We start from the raw sequence: 13780 nt of genomic DNA on the forward strand, positions 1-13780 counted from the left end.
GCCCCTCAGGGCCCAGCCACGGAGGCAGCCCCTTCCCCACGCAGCCCTGTTCCACAGAGCCGGGTCAGAGGACTCACAGGCTGTCTTCTGCCCAAATAACTGAAGGTCTAGGCAGGGACCCCAAGACCCTTGAGGCCCTGAGCCTGGGTGAACATCAGGCCTGTGGCCACAGCCCCAGCGGGCTTTCCCAACTCCCTCGGGTGCCCTTCCCTGGCTGTTAGGTTGGCCGGGGGCCTCAACTGGGGGGAAGCACAGCAACAGCAGTGGCAGCGGGGCCCAGATTGAAAAGCTGGCCTCCCTCCTCGCAGCCTGCCTCAGAGTTTTCCTGCCGCTCCTGTGCAAGCCCTGGGTTTACCTGGTGGGAGCTCTTCACTGCAGAGGGTGTGTCCTGATTGGATGGCACTTGTGGGCTCCCCTGAAAAGCAGCCCCACAGCGACCGGGACTTGGCTCCCAAAAGGCTTGTTGCAGCACCTCGTCTTCCCCTGTGAGGCCCTTCCCAGGGACTAGCTGCTCCAGATCCCAGGACTGATGCCACCCTAGTGACACCTGGGGCGGCTGCTCGGCAGGCCCACCAAACCCTCACTCAAGCCTGCTCGCGGCAGGTGGGGCGAGTCAGCTCAACAATATTGAAACCCAGTCTCCCAAACCCGAGTTCCTCTGCTGAGTTTATGATTTATCTCTCTATGCAAAACTTTATTCCCTTTCTTGTCCCAACCCTGTACCCTCAGGATTGAGGAGTATCAAAGAAAAGGGGGATTGAAACTGAGCAGGATCCTGTGAGGCCCTCCCAGGTACAAAAGCCTCCGTTTCTCATTTGCAGAAAAAGGCTTTAGTCTCCTAGACCTTCCCTGAGTTCCAAAGAGCAGATTCAGCCACTTACTAATTAGGGAAGTGAGGGGATGCAGAAACCAAGGAAAAGCAGGCAAGAAACAATAGTGCAGAGATAAAAGAGTCGTAGTTTCTCCTCAAGGGATGTACATAACAACCTGATATATATCTATGAGTTGTTCTGTGGGAACTAAGGCCCCTACCCACGTGGAGGATGGTAGTCATGCTGAGACCTCGACGGGCTGGAACCAGAAGGCTGATGATTGAGATTCCTGGAGCACCGCCCTGTCACCTCACCACCAGCCAATCAGAGGAAAGTCACACACCTGCAGCCCTCACCCCAAATGTCACCTTTAAAAATGCTTCCCTGAAAACCCTCAGAGATTTTAGGTCTTTTGAGCATAAGCTGCCCATTCACCTTGCTTGGTCCTTGCAATAGACCTTTCTCTGCTCCAAACTCTGACATTTCGGTTTGTTTGGCCTCACTGTGTATCGGGCACACAAACTTGGGTTCAACAAGGATGCCATCCTGTGCTTTCTCCGTGCCTCCTGCCAGGCAACACAAAGGTCTCCAACAATGCCAAGGTGCTTGATTTCCATGGGGGTGCAGGGGAGGGGAAAAAGTCTTTTTTTCCTCTACCCTTCTTAGGTTCATTGTACAGGGGCCCTGTATATTATACTAACAAAGCACAGATTAACCAGAGAAAAATAAACAGAAGTTTAACATGTGCACCCCACTTGCACATGGAAGCTCTCAGAGTTGAGTAACTCGAAAGAGTGGTTAGAACTTGGGCTTGTGTAGCATCTTAACAAAAGAACAATACATTTTTAGAGAAGTGACATGCAGCTCGATATCAAAAAAACAAACAACGCAATCCAAAATGGACAGAAGACCTACACAGACATTTCTCCAAAGAAGATATACAGATTGCCAAGAAACACATGAAAGGATGCTCAACATCACTAATCATTAGAGAAATGCAAATCAAAACTACAATGAGGTATCACCTCACAACAGTCAGAACGGCCATCATCAAAAAATCTACAAACGATAAATGCTGGAGAGGGTGTGGAGAAAAGGGAACCCTCTTGCACTGTTGGTGGGAATGTAAATTGATACAGCCACTATGGAGAACAGTATGGAGGTTCCTTAAAAAATTAAAAATAGACCTACCATATGACCCAGCAATCCCACTACTGGACATATACTCTGAGAAAACCATAATTCAAAAAGAGTCATGTACCACAATGTTCATTGCAGCACTATTTACAATAGCTAGGCCATGGAAGCAACCTAAGTGAATGGATAAAGAAGATGTGGCACATATGTACAATGGAGTATCACTCAGCCATAAAAAGAAACGAAACTGAGTTATTTGTAGTGAGGTGGATGGACCTAGAGTCTGTCATACAGAGTGAAGTAAGTCAGAAAGAGAAAAACAAATATCACATGCTAACACATATATATGGAATCTAAAAAAAAAAAAAGGTTCTAGGGCTTCCCTGGTGGCGCAGTGGTTGAGAATCTGCCTGCTAATGCAGGGGACATGGGTTCGAGCCCTGGTCTGGGAAGATCCCACATGCCACGGAGCAGCTGGGCCCGTGAGCCACAACTACTGAGCCTGCGCGTCTGGAGCCTGTGCCCCGCAACGGGAGGGGCCGCGATAGTGAAAGGCCCGCGCACCGCGATGAAGAGCGGTCCCCGCACCGCGATGAAGAGTGGCCCCCACTTGCCTCAACTAGAGAAAGCCCTCGCATGAACCGAAGACCCAACACAACCAAAAATAAAATAAAATAAATAAATAAAGTAGCTATAAAAAAGAAAAGTGCTTTTAAAAAAAAAAAAAAAAAAAAAGGTTCTAATGAACCTAGGGACAGGACAGGAATAAAGATGCAGACATAGAGAATGGACTTGAGGACACGGGGAGGGGTAAGGGTAAACCGGGACGAAGTGAGAGAGTTGCACTGACATGTATACACTACCAAATGTAAAATAGATAACTAGTGGGAAGCAGCCGCATAGCACAGGGAGATCAGCTCGGTGCTTTGTGACCACCTAGAGGGGTGGGATAGGGAGGGTGGGAGGGAGACGTAAGGGGGAGGGGATATGGGGATATATGTATACGTATAGCTGATTCACTTTATTATACAGCAGAAACTACACAACATTTTAAAGCAATTATACTCCAATAAAGATGTTAAAAAAATTTTTTTTTAGAGAAGTGATAAGACACAGGAAAAGGACTGAGTTTCTAGGGTGGAAAATTGTGGGAAGGCAAATATATGGGGAAGCCAATGGTAGCTAAGAGCTAGTTTTAGCAAGGTTTGTGTGTAGATTCCTCTGATGCTGTCTCTGGGTTGCTGAGGATCTAGCGTTGCAGCCAGTGATAAACTTCTGGACTTCCTGGTAGAGAGCAAAGTTTACAAATGATACATACATTTACAAATTTATGTCCTGCTTTTAGGCAAATAGGAGAAGGGAAGAGAGCTTTTCTTGTATCTTCTTCTTCTCAATTGCCTTCAGTTCAAAATAATCCTTATGTTGAAGTGGCATTTTTTGCAGTGGCATCAGGGGCTACCCACCATGATGGAGTGCCAATGAAAGGAACCTCAAAATAGAAGAAAGGAGAGGAGGGATTTCTTCTCTCTTGGAGGTTCACACCCTGGCATCCTCATCTGCAAATTGGGGCCATCAATCTCCAAGAGTCACCAAGGACGGGAAATGAGATTGCATCTGTGAGCACCTACCAAAATGCTTGGCATGTAGACATTAGTTTGAATCAGAATATCTGACTATTATAAAGTTCTTTCTTATGTCCTGACAAATTATCCCTCCTATTAATGATGAGATCTTAATCTAATGCTTCCCAAAGTGTGGCCCGTGACCCTGCTTGGACTACTTACTAGATTCTACCCATAATGTCCCGGGGACAGATTTCCAGTTGTCTTTGCTCCTCTTAGACCCACTCAATCACAATCTTAGGGGACAGAGCCCTGGATTCTGCATCTTTGACAGACTCCCTAAACAATTCTTGGGCATAGCAAAGTTTGAGTACCACTAGTAAAGTGAATGAAACATCGTTTCTGGAGATTAGAGAGACCTGGGTTCAAATCTCAGCTTGGCCACTAACTTAAGGTTTCTATGCCTTGGTTTCCTGGTTTTTAAAATGGGGATAATAATAGTATGTGTGATGATTAAATGCAGAGAAATTGCTTAAGACTTGGGCCAGCACAAAGTAAGTGTCAACAAGTGTTAGTCATTGTTTTTCTCCTGCTAAATGTTGCTTCTGCTGTCCCTCTGTGGCACAGACCATGGCCCCCAACATCCCAGGAACAGCCCAGCTGGGACCCGTTGGGAGCAGTGCAAAAGCAAGCAAGGAGGATGTGAGGGCTCAGGCTCGGGTCTTGCCCCCTGCTCCTCTCAAACTGGGTAACGCTGTAAGGACACATCTGGCCACTGGAGGGCAGCATCCACCTAGCTATTTAAGAACAGCTTTCCCAAAAAGCAGCTTTCTGGCAGCAGTGGGGAAGGTGGAAGCCTTAACGGGGGCTTACTGGACACTGGATTAGTTGCTTCATTCTAGGATTTCATTTACATCCACCCTACTCTAGGCAACCCTTAGTGGATAGATGTGTTCTAAAATATAACCTATAAAGAGAGGTTTTACGTAAAGAACCCTATTTTCCCATTGCCTTGAATTATAAAATGAGAATTTTGATCCTGACTCTGGGCTCTCCCACAGGTGCCCAGTGACAGTTTTCTGAGTGCCCACATGCCTGACCACCAGGACTCCCCACACCTCCCCAAGGCATGCAGGAATCTCCCTATTTTCCAATCCTGCCAGCTGCTGGCTGCACATGAAGAAACACGTAGGCAGCCCAGAGAGAGGTGGCAGCCCCCTTCCCACACCTTTGGTGTTCCCTTCTCAACGCAGCAGCAAGGACAGTTTCTGCAGCCAGCGGGTCCAAGTGTTCTAGTACTGTGTGAGGACAAGTCATGGGGCCCCTGGGCGCCCATCTCAAGAGTCTCAGGTGCAGTCACTCTCCCAAGCATGTCCCCAAGAATGGTCTGTGTCTTAGTTTGGGTTACTTACCCCCAAGGAAATCTCTAGACGATGGTGTGCTGTGAACTCACTGGACTGAAGCAGGACAGCATGTTTGAGAATGAAGTCCATCCAGAGAGACCAGGTCCTGCTGGCAGCATGTAAGCCCCTGCCTCAGGCATTACCTCTGGACACTTCAGATATCCAGGCCAGTAAATCACCCTCTGGCCTTACCAGCTTGGGTTGGGTTTTGTGGCTCTTGGTCTAGAAGGGTCCTAACCAAATACACAAGCTAATAGTTACTGAGCATCATGCTCAAATGACGCTGGGTTGAGTACATGCATGAGGTATTACATCTAATCATCTCAGGCTGATTGTGTATGAAACCAAAATACCCTTTTCTCTCTCTCCATCCCCCCTTTCTCCTCCCACCCACCTTGGCTCCAAGCTTGGCTGTTCTGGACAGAGCAGGAAAAGGAAAATGTGTCACGAGGTACCAGGATCCAGTTCATCTCACTCACAAGCTTGAGCAGACATGGGGCTAGGTCTCTCCCCCACTGCAGCATTGCTTCATTTTGTCTGTTAAAGACCAGCTTTCCATGCTTCTCCTGCAATTGGCAGATAATGTGAGCACAAGCGTCTTCTGAGTTTCCAAGCTATTGGTCCAGCGCAAGATCAAATTAGCTCTTTGAAGCTGCTTCTCCACACTGTTCACTCATATTAAGTTGAGGATCTTGGTCTCGTTTCCAGGGTATCTCCCACATCCTGTTTTTTTTAGACCCACTTTCAGGGTTTTACATGCATTCCCATGAAATGTAACCTTATAAGATTACTCCCATCATTATTGCCTGTTGAGATCTTTTGAGATCCTAATTCTCTCATTTACCTTATAGGCTTCATAGCACCTGTGGGTTTGATGAGTCCAAGTCAGTAGGACTTAAACAAAACAGAACCAACAATCAGTCCTTACAGCCTATAGCAACCTCTCAGAAGTCATCAGATTCATAAGGCAGCACACTCTGGGCACGCTTTTTGTTTACACAGCCACTTAGCACTGCAGTGGGGCTCTCTATCGTCCCCACCAGGAATAGAGGAGACGCTGCTTGTCTGAATTTCAACAAGGACTGAGACATCTTTATATTGCTGTTTCTGAAGAGCCCAGTACCAACCCCAAAAGAAGACAATGTTAGTCAAGCAGCGCCTGCTCTTCATGGAACCGGGCTGCCCCCAGGGATGACTGCATCCTTTTACAAGTGTTCACAAACCTCTTTCAAATAGCTTGCTTTCAGAAGCCATCTTCCCAGGTATTAAGAGTTTGCAAAATCTCTCTTGCACTTTCTGTTGGAAAAGTAGGATTCAAGGAGATGTCTAAGAAAAAAAGGATAATTAGAAATGGAAGATGCTAGAGAGGGGCGATTAGAGACCATATGTTAAAGTAATCTGTGATAAGAATGGATGTTTTACATTGCCTGAGGATCTCTTAGCTTGCCGAATTACATAGAGTAGGTTTAGGATGAATCTTTCTTTTGTTCTCTCATCAAAAATAGAATCCAGAAGGTTGGGGAGTTGACAGGGAATCTGTTCCGTGGACCATATTTCATTGAATCTAAAATACGGTCAGATTTAGAAGATGCTCCATTATTTTATAAACCATCAAGAAAGAAAATGTGTAACCAACTAAACTGTAATACAATGCTTTCTTATCATTCTTTTATTTTGTACTTATGTGCATTATGTACTTATTGAAAGAGCTCTTTTAGACTTTAAACGTTTTTATCATCTGTCACTCTTGCGCAGAGATAAAAAAGAAAGTATGAGCAAAACAAATTTGCTAAAACTTCCTCAAACGCAGAGTCCAACTCTTCTGAATTCCTTGTCAGAGTCTTTAAGTGCATTTTCCACACGCCATTTCGATCCATAGCATTAATAATGCAGCTTTTCATAAGAGAGAGCTCCACTATGACCTCCAGATTGTCTTTCTGTATACCCCTTCTGCAGGCTTTGATCCTGGTGCCTGATCTTACTAGAAGGTGTTAATGGAAGTTTGAGACAAAACCAGGTCTCACTTTCCTACTTCAAAAGGGCAGGCAATGACTCTAGGTCATGACTGCCACCTTGCCAACAGCAATGGTAGGATACCATTCATTCTAACGTGAGATTGGTCATAAGCTACATCCCAATCTCAGAGATGTGAAAATTGATGATGAACTGAGGTAGCTCTTATAAGGCCGCCTTTTGAGTTATCTGTCGCACCCAGCTCCTGACCGATGGCCCCAGCCTCATCCACTGGTAGGAATCACCGAGTCAGACCAGGCCAGGCTGGGCCAAGTGGGTCCTGCCATCTTGGAATTGGGACTAGCTCCTTGTGTAGAGGAAAACACTGGGGTACGTGGGGTCAGCCTCTCCCACCACAGGGGTCATGACCAGAGAGAGCCGGGCTTGAGAGAGGAGCAAAGCTCCCACACAGAGAGGGGCCAAGACGAGATGGAGAGATGGCAGGCTCCTGGCTTCCCGAGGGCTTTCTGGGGGCTGTGGCCAGTCCCTACCTGAAGCTGGGCTGCCGCCTAGGCCCTGGGTTCTGGACACACCCTGAAGCCTATTTCCCCTTTGTCTCTAAGCCGGCGAGGTGGTCCAATCACTAGCAAAGGGTCCCACTGCAGCACCTTAGCTGTGCTTGCTCAGACAGGGGCTCCTCCACCACTCTTGGGGCTCTGAAAGCCTCCACGGTCACAGAGTGGCTTCTAGAGCTGTAGTTTAGCTGAAGGATCCTATCCCACCATGTCTGAGCGTCCTGTTATCTCTGGGCCCTCCCTGCCTCGACGTAGGCTTCCAGCTCTGATGTCCAGGTTTGCCCGGTGCTGGGTGTGAGAGGGGTGTCTGTCCAGTGTCATCCTCCAGGGCACTGCATGTAGACAAGGTTCTTCAATGGTTTCAGTGGCGGTGCTGCTGTTTAGTTACCTCTCTTCTGTCCCCCTAGGTTTGGCCTGGTCTGGGGGTGAAGGAGCAGCCTGTGACCTCGGGGCAGACTTGTCCGTGTGAGGTCATCCACCCCATCAGGGGTTAAGCCCACAGCCTTCAGCCCCTCAGCCAGTGCCACTAACCAGGTGAGCTAATCAGCCTACCCACCTCCTGCTGGGCCTAGTCATTCTGGCCCTTTTGGGGTTTCAGAGCTTTGAAGCTTCCATCTCCCTCCTCTGCAGACTGGCGATTTTAGGGTTAGGAGTTCTGGTCCAGTAGCTGTGACAGCCTCCCAGGGCTGACGTTGCAAGTTCAGGCCTTTGAAGCGGGGGTGGTTTCTCCAGAGCCTCAAGCCTGTAACATGGGTCACTGGCGTCAGGGAGACAGCCAGGCTTCCCAGAGGCCTGGATAATGGAGCAAGTATTAGTGTCCTATTGTTGCTGTAACAAATTACCACAAACGTAGTGGCTTAAAATATGAATTTATTATCTTACAGTTCAGAAACCCAAAATGGGTCAGCAGGAGGCTGACCCCTGGAGGCTCTAGGGGGAGAGTCCACCTCCTTGACTCCTACCAGCTTCTAGAGGACAGTGCATTCCTTGGCTTGTGGCCTCATGTCATTCCCACCTCCACCTCCATCATCACATCTTCCCTCTGACACTGCCGCCTGGCTCCCTCTTAGTAAGAGCCCACCCAGATAATCCAGAATAACCTCCCCATTAAGAACCTCAACTCAATTACCCTCTGCCAAGTCCCGTTTGCCATGTAAAGTAACACGGTCACAGGTTCCAGGGATTAGGACATGGACATCTTGTGGGGACCGTTATTCAGCCCACCACAGAGTTCAAAGACTAGAAGAGGACTCCTCTTAATGGTATTTTCCTAGATATACATTATATGTTATCACCTGAAACTTTGACCCCAAAAGCCAGCAATGAGTAGGAAAGGGACTTGAAATCGCCTATTTAGAAATAAGTAAACAGATGAAGTAAATCAAACTCTTAGTACTAATACTTTGGTGGTGTTCAGCAGTTTTGTAAGCATCATGACAACCAGTGGGTTAATTTAAGGTGACTGAACACGTCAGAGAACCTGGCATATATTAGCTTTGTGGTTTTTCATCTGAAATGTATAATTGAAATGAGACGTGTGATTTTAATTCTGGATGTGTAAGAGAATTGTTAGTAAACAGCTTTGAACTGCTCCAGAGAACGTGATTTACTACATTTATAATATTTCAATTGCTTTGTGCTGAGTGAAACTTTGCCGCTTGGATTTGAATCTTCCTGGGTTGGGAGTCTGTTGTCCTGGAAAGAATTATTAAAACTTATAAATACATTTAAAATATCTACAGGAATTTAATGATGTTTGCAAGTGGGGTTGTTTTGGGGGATTAAATCTGTTAAATGTATGAATGATTAGGACAAGGAAGAGTGTTTTTATTTTTACAGAAAAATTACATTATCAATAAAACAAGATGTCCATGATGACCTTAAAAGCTTAAGAAATCAATTCTTAAGATTTTACCTCTTTAACAGATTGAAAATTAATTTAATTATAGTCATTTGCACACATACAAGCACCCCTGAACACTGAGAAACGCAAACTCTTGAAGGCTGTGGAATAACTCTGTAAACACTTTGTTCAAATGACTCACACATTCTTTTGAGGCTTTTTTTAAAAAAATATTTTGGCCACGCCGCATGGCATGTGGGATTGAACCCACATCCCCTGCAGTGGGAGCATGGAGTCTTAACCACTGGACCACCAGGAAGTCCCTGGAAACTGAAGCTTATTAAAGCACTTACACCCTGAGTTTAGGAAACTTTCCGGTTGGAACAGTTTCCCTCTCCTCAACTCCTATACCACCATGCCCTTGGGTAGACTTGCACGTAAATAGCTAAAACAATGTATCTTGCTTATCGGCCTCTCTCAAAAGACTTTGAGGGCAGGCTCCGGCCTTTCTCCAGTTCTCCCCACAGAGCTGCAGTTAAGAGCAGACCCACCTTGAGCATTTACTGGCTTTTTACCAGCCAGTGGTAAAACCTATAGGAATGTTTCCCAAAGCAAAAGTCAACCTCTCTCCGCATGTCTTTTCTCCCGAGCAGCCTTGCCTCTTTCCCAGGGCAGGGGTGTTCCAGAAACTCATAGAACTAATTCCTAAACAAGAGGGCCTCACACTGAAGAACTTGTTATCTTTGGCCCCAGTTCAATAAGTTCTGATTTAGGCTTAGTCCTCTTACATGAGGGGACGCATCATGTTGAGGGTTCTCTTTTTAAGAGATCCTTCAAGCAAATCCCTTTAAACTTAAAATAAGATTGACCACAGCTAACATTTATATGCACTAATATTTTAGGAGCTCTGTGTACTATAGCATCAACTTTCCAACAGCACTATTATTCCCTGTTAACAGATAAGGGAACTGTAGTGCGCAGTTACCCATTTTGTAAATGGCAGTCATGAATTTGCACACTGGCAGTCAGACTCCACAGACCCAACTCCCTGTAACCACTACACCAAACTGTTTTACTCCTAGACACAGCCAGAACTGGAACACAGAACTTTAGCTTCCGTTGCTAAGTTACATTTCTGTAAATCACTGCACTGTTACTATTACTGATATCATTATTGGCAGTCTTCATCGCCTGATAACCTCGAGGAGGAAACACATGTAAGGGGAAAAAACAGGAGAAGCTAGAGCAGTGCACACAGATGTCCCGGGGACCTTGTTATAAGGCAGATTCTGATTCAGGAAGGTCTGGGGTGGGGCCTGAGAGCCTGCATTTCCAACAAGCTCCAGGTGATGCTGGACAGCGGCCGCCTGTGGGACAGTCTGAATAGCAAGGGATGAGATGCCTCTGAGAATGTGTCCCCTGTGGCAAAAATAAAAGGAATGGGGGCATGTAGATGTCACAGAGCTGTTTGATGCTGTGGGAAACAAACGAAGGTGGAGTTTACTTTCAACTCATAGGAGCCTCGTGAGGAAACTACCTTCTCCTTTTAAAAACGAAACTGGTGTAAGAAGATGGAACGCGCCAAGGTCAAGAGCATACTAGGGGTGGTCCAGGTGCCCCCACACCATCGACCCCACACACACTTCTGGAAAACAGTAAGCAAGGAGCAAGCAAAGAACTGACATGGAGTGTTGTTGCTTTAATATGGTGTGTGCCAAGCTGTATCAAAGTGGTCCACACTTGCCAATTTTCTCCTGACCATTTTTTTTTTAAGTGTTGCTTTTTGTAAAAAAGTAATTAATTAATTAATTTTATTTTTGGCCGTGAGGGTCTAGGGTCTTCGTTGCTGTGCGTGGGCTTTCTCTAGTTGCGGCGAGCGGGGGCTAATTTTCGCTGCGGTGCACGGGCTTCTCATTGCAGTGGCTTCTCTTGTTGCAGAGCACGGGCTCTAGGCGCGCGGGCTTCAGTAGTTGTGGCACGTGGGCTCAGTAGTTGTGGCTCACGGGCTCTAGAGCGCAGGCTCAGTAGTTGTGGCGCACGGGCTTAGTTGCTCCGCAGCCTGTGGGATCTTGCCCGACCAGGGATCGAACCGTGTCCCCTGCATTGGCAGGTGGATTCTTAACCACTGCCCCATCAGGGAAGCCCCTGTCCTGACCATTTTTAATGAGCAATATTGTTTTAAAAAAAGTGTGTGCTGATAAATAGGCTAATTATACCTCTGGACTTAAAAATGAGAAGACAAGCCACATAAATTCTCTTCCTTAAAAAAACAGCCATTTCAAAAGATTTTCTTTAATATCATAAAATATTTTCATGGACAGGTGAGCTAGCAAACACACATGCACCAATGTGCCTTTGACAAGATTATCCCCTACCCTCACCCCCCCACTCCACATCAAGGTGGACATGAGATTGGAGAAATGAATACAGCAGATGGTACAGATAGAAAAAAAAAAAAATCGATAAAAAGGATGGATATAACATTGTGCTTGGTTATTTTCCTATGTCACAACAAAACAAAACATTTCGGTGCAAATAGTTAATTCTTCCTCTTTTCCATTTAAGTCTGGTGGAGAAAAAAATACTTTTTCTATAATAAAATATGTGGTTTTTTTGGTTTTTTACTTTTTCTAACGTAACTTTTTTTCTTTTTTGCAGAAAATAATTTTGTAAACTGTCACTTCGCGGGCTGGGAGGCTCGATGCCACTTGGGTCCAGCTCGCCCCTTTGGAGGCAGAGCGTGAACCAAACCCGGGCGGGAGAGGGGGGACAGCTGAGGCGCAGGGCTGGGCGCGCATGGCGGACGGGGGTGAGGGCGTGGGCCGGGGGGAGCGGGCTAGAGGTCACTCTCGCCGTACAGCGCCGTGGAGAAGGACATGTAGTCCAGAGCACCGGGCACGGCGTCGGGGCCGGTGTAGGGGGCCATTCGCGCGATGCAGTACTCGGCCTGGTCAGGCGGCAGCTCACGGCGCAGCTCGTCCACAGTGATGTAGTTCTGCGGAGAGAGCGCGGTCAGGACGGCGGGTCAGGGCGGCCGTAAAGCAAAGCGGCCGCAAAGGCCGGAGGCCGTAAACCTCACTCGTGACATTAGGTACCTTGTTCCGTCCCCGTTCTGGCCCTGTCCTCATACTTCTGGATATAGAAATACGTGTGTGTGTTGTGTACATATACACACGCACATGTATATTACACATATATATGTACGTATATATGTATGTGTATGTATATATATACACATATATAACCATATACATGTGTGTATATAAATACGTATGCTATATATACATATACACATATATAACCATATACATGTGTGTAAATATATGATATATATACATATACACATGCACATGTATATTGCACATACATATGTACATACATATGTATGTGTATGTATATAAATATATATGATATATATACATATACACATATATAACCATATACGTGTGTGTGTGTGTGTGTGTATGTAAATCCCCTTACAAGTTTTCCACTTCTATAACTACTTGAGGCGGTTTCCAAGCTAACTGGAAGTGCTACCTGCACCTGTAATCTTTCCACGTATTGCTCTAGCCCGCCCCGACCTCAGGCTGGAGCAGGAACAGCAACACCATATCTGGTGGGACAGAGTAGGGCCCCTCACACCCACTCAGCTGGGCTCCGAGGACATCACCCAATTCCTGCAACTTACATGAGCATCAAGTTTTGGGCATCATCGCCACAGACAGCTATCTGAACCGTGTTTGCAAACTTGGGACCTGACCCCACCTGGCCTGGTTCCCAGCCTGGGCCTCTGCTTTCTCCCCGCCTTGGGCTTGCCCATGAAAGTCTACTTGGAAGCTACTTCTTTTGGGAGCTTGAGGCTCCACAGGAGCTCAGGGGCTCTGACCCACAAGGCGGGCCCCCGTCCTATGCCCTACTTCTGCCAGAGTCCCCCAGGAGCCAGTCTGAAGGAGGGAGGGGCTGGCCCTCAGGTCACTTCAAAAGTCAGAAGACCAGGTCCCTTTCTGGGCCCCGGAGACCTCCTCTACAAAATGAGTCACTTCAAGGAGGTGGCTTCTCAGGGTCCTTCCAGCTCCAAAGTGCTATGACTCTAACATGCTGCCCTCGAACTTAAATCAGACCTTTAGGAACCACTTTGTGGGTTGAGCCTTTATTTCCACATAGATTGAGACATTGCAGAAACTATACTCCCTATTGGCTAAGGAAGATTGGCATAGGGATTATCCTGTGAATTTTTCAGAAAGGGAATCTGGCCTCTAGATGCCTCTGCCCCCAAATTCCTCTGGATGCTCCCATGTTTCCACTGTCAGGCAGGGCACTGCAGGGAACTTGGGAGATTTGGAAAATTGAAGCTGACTGCTGCTCAGGGTAGAAAAATGAGACACACGCTTCCTTCCTGCTCCCCACCTATACGCCATACCTTGTGCCCAGAATGATATAGGGGCGAAGTCCAAGCTCTCAGATGGACCTTCCATCACCCACTCACACACTCCAC

General features: G+C 46.8%; 1 protein-coding gene across 3 annotated transcripts in view; it reads right to left on the reverse strand.

The window, feature by feature from the left end:
* Positions 1-11561: 11561 nt before the first annotated feature.
* The window catches only part of ACTN1 (actinin alpha 1), a 95979-nt gene continuing 93760 nt past the window's right edge, over positions 11562-13780 (reverse strand). For 2 of the 3 annotated variants that reach the window (XM_036842625.1, XM_036842624.1), the window contains exon 21: positions 11562-12280. In XM_036842625.1, coding sequence (XP_036698520.1) covers positions 12122-12280 — 159 coding nt within the window. In that variant the 3' untranslated portion in view covers positions 11562-12121. The remainder of the gene's footprint in view (positions 12281-13780) is intronic. The other variant, XM_036842623.1, reaches the window with a different exon arrangement.

Source organism: Balaenoptera musculus, chromosome 2, assembly GCF_009873245.2.
Source record: "Balaenoptera musculus isolate JJ_BM4_2016_0621 chromosome 2, mBalMus1.pri.v3, whole genome shotgun sequence".
In the NCBI taxonomy this organism is placed as follows: domain Eukaryota; kingdom Metazoa; phylum Chordata; class Mammalia; order Artiodactyla; family Balaenopteridae; genus Balaenoptera; species Balaenoptera musculus.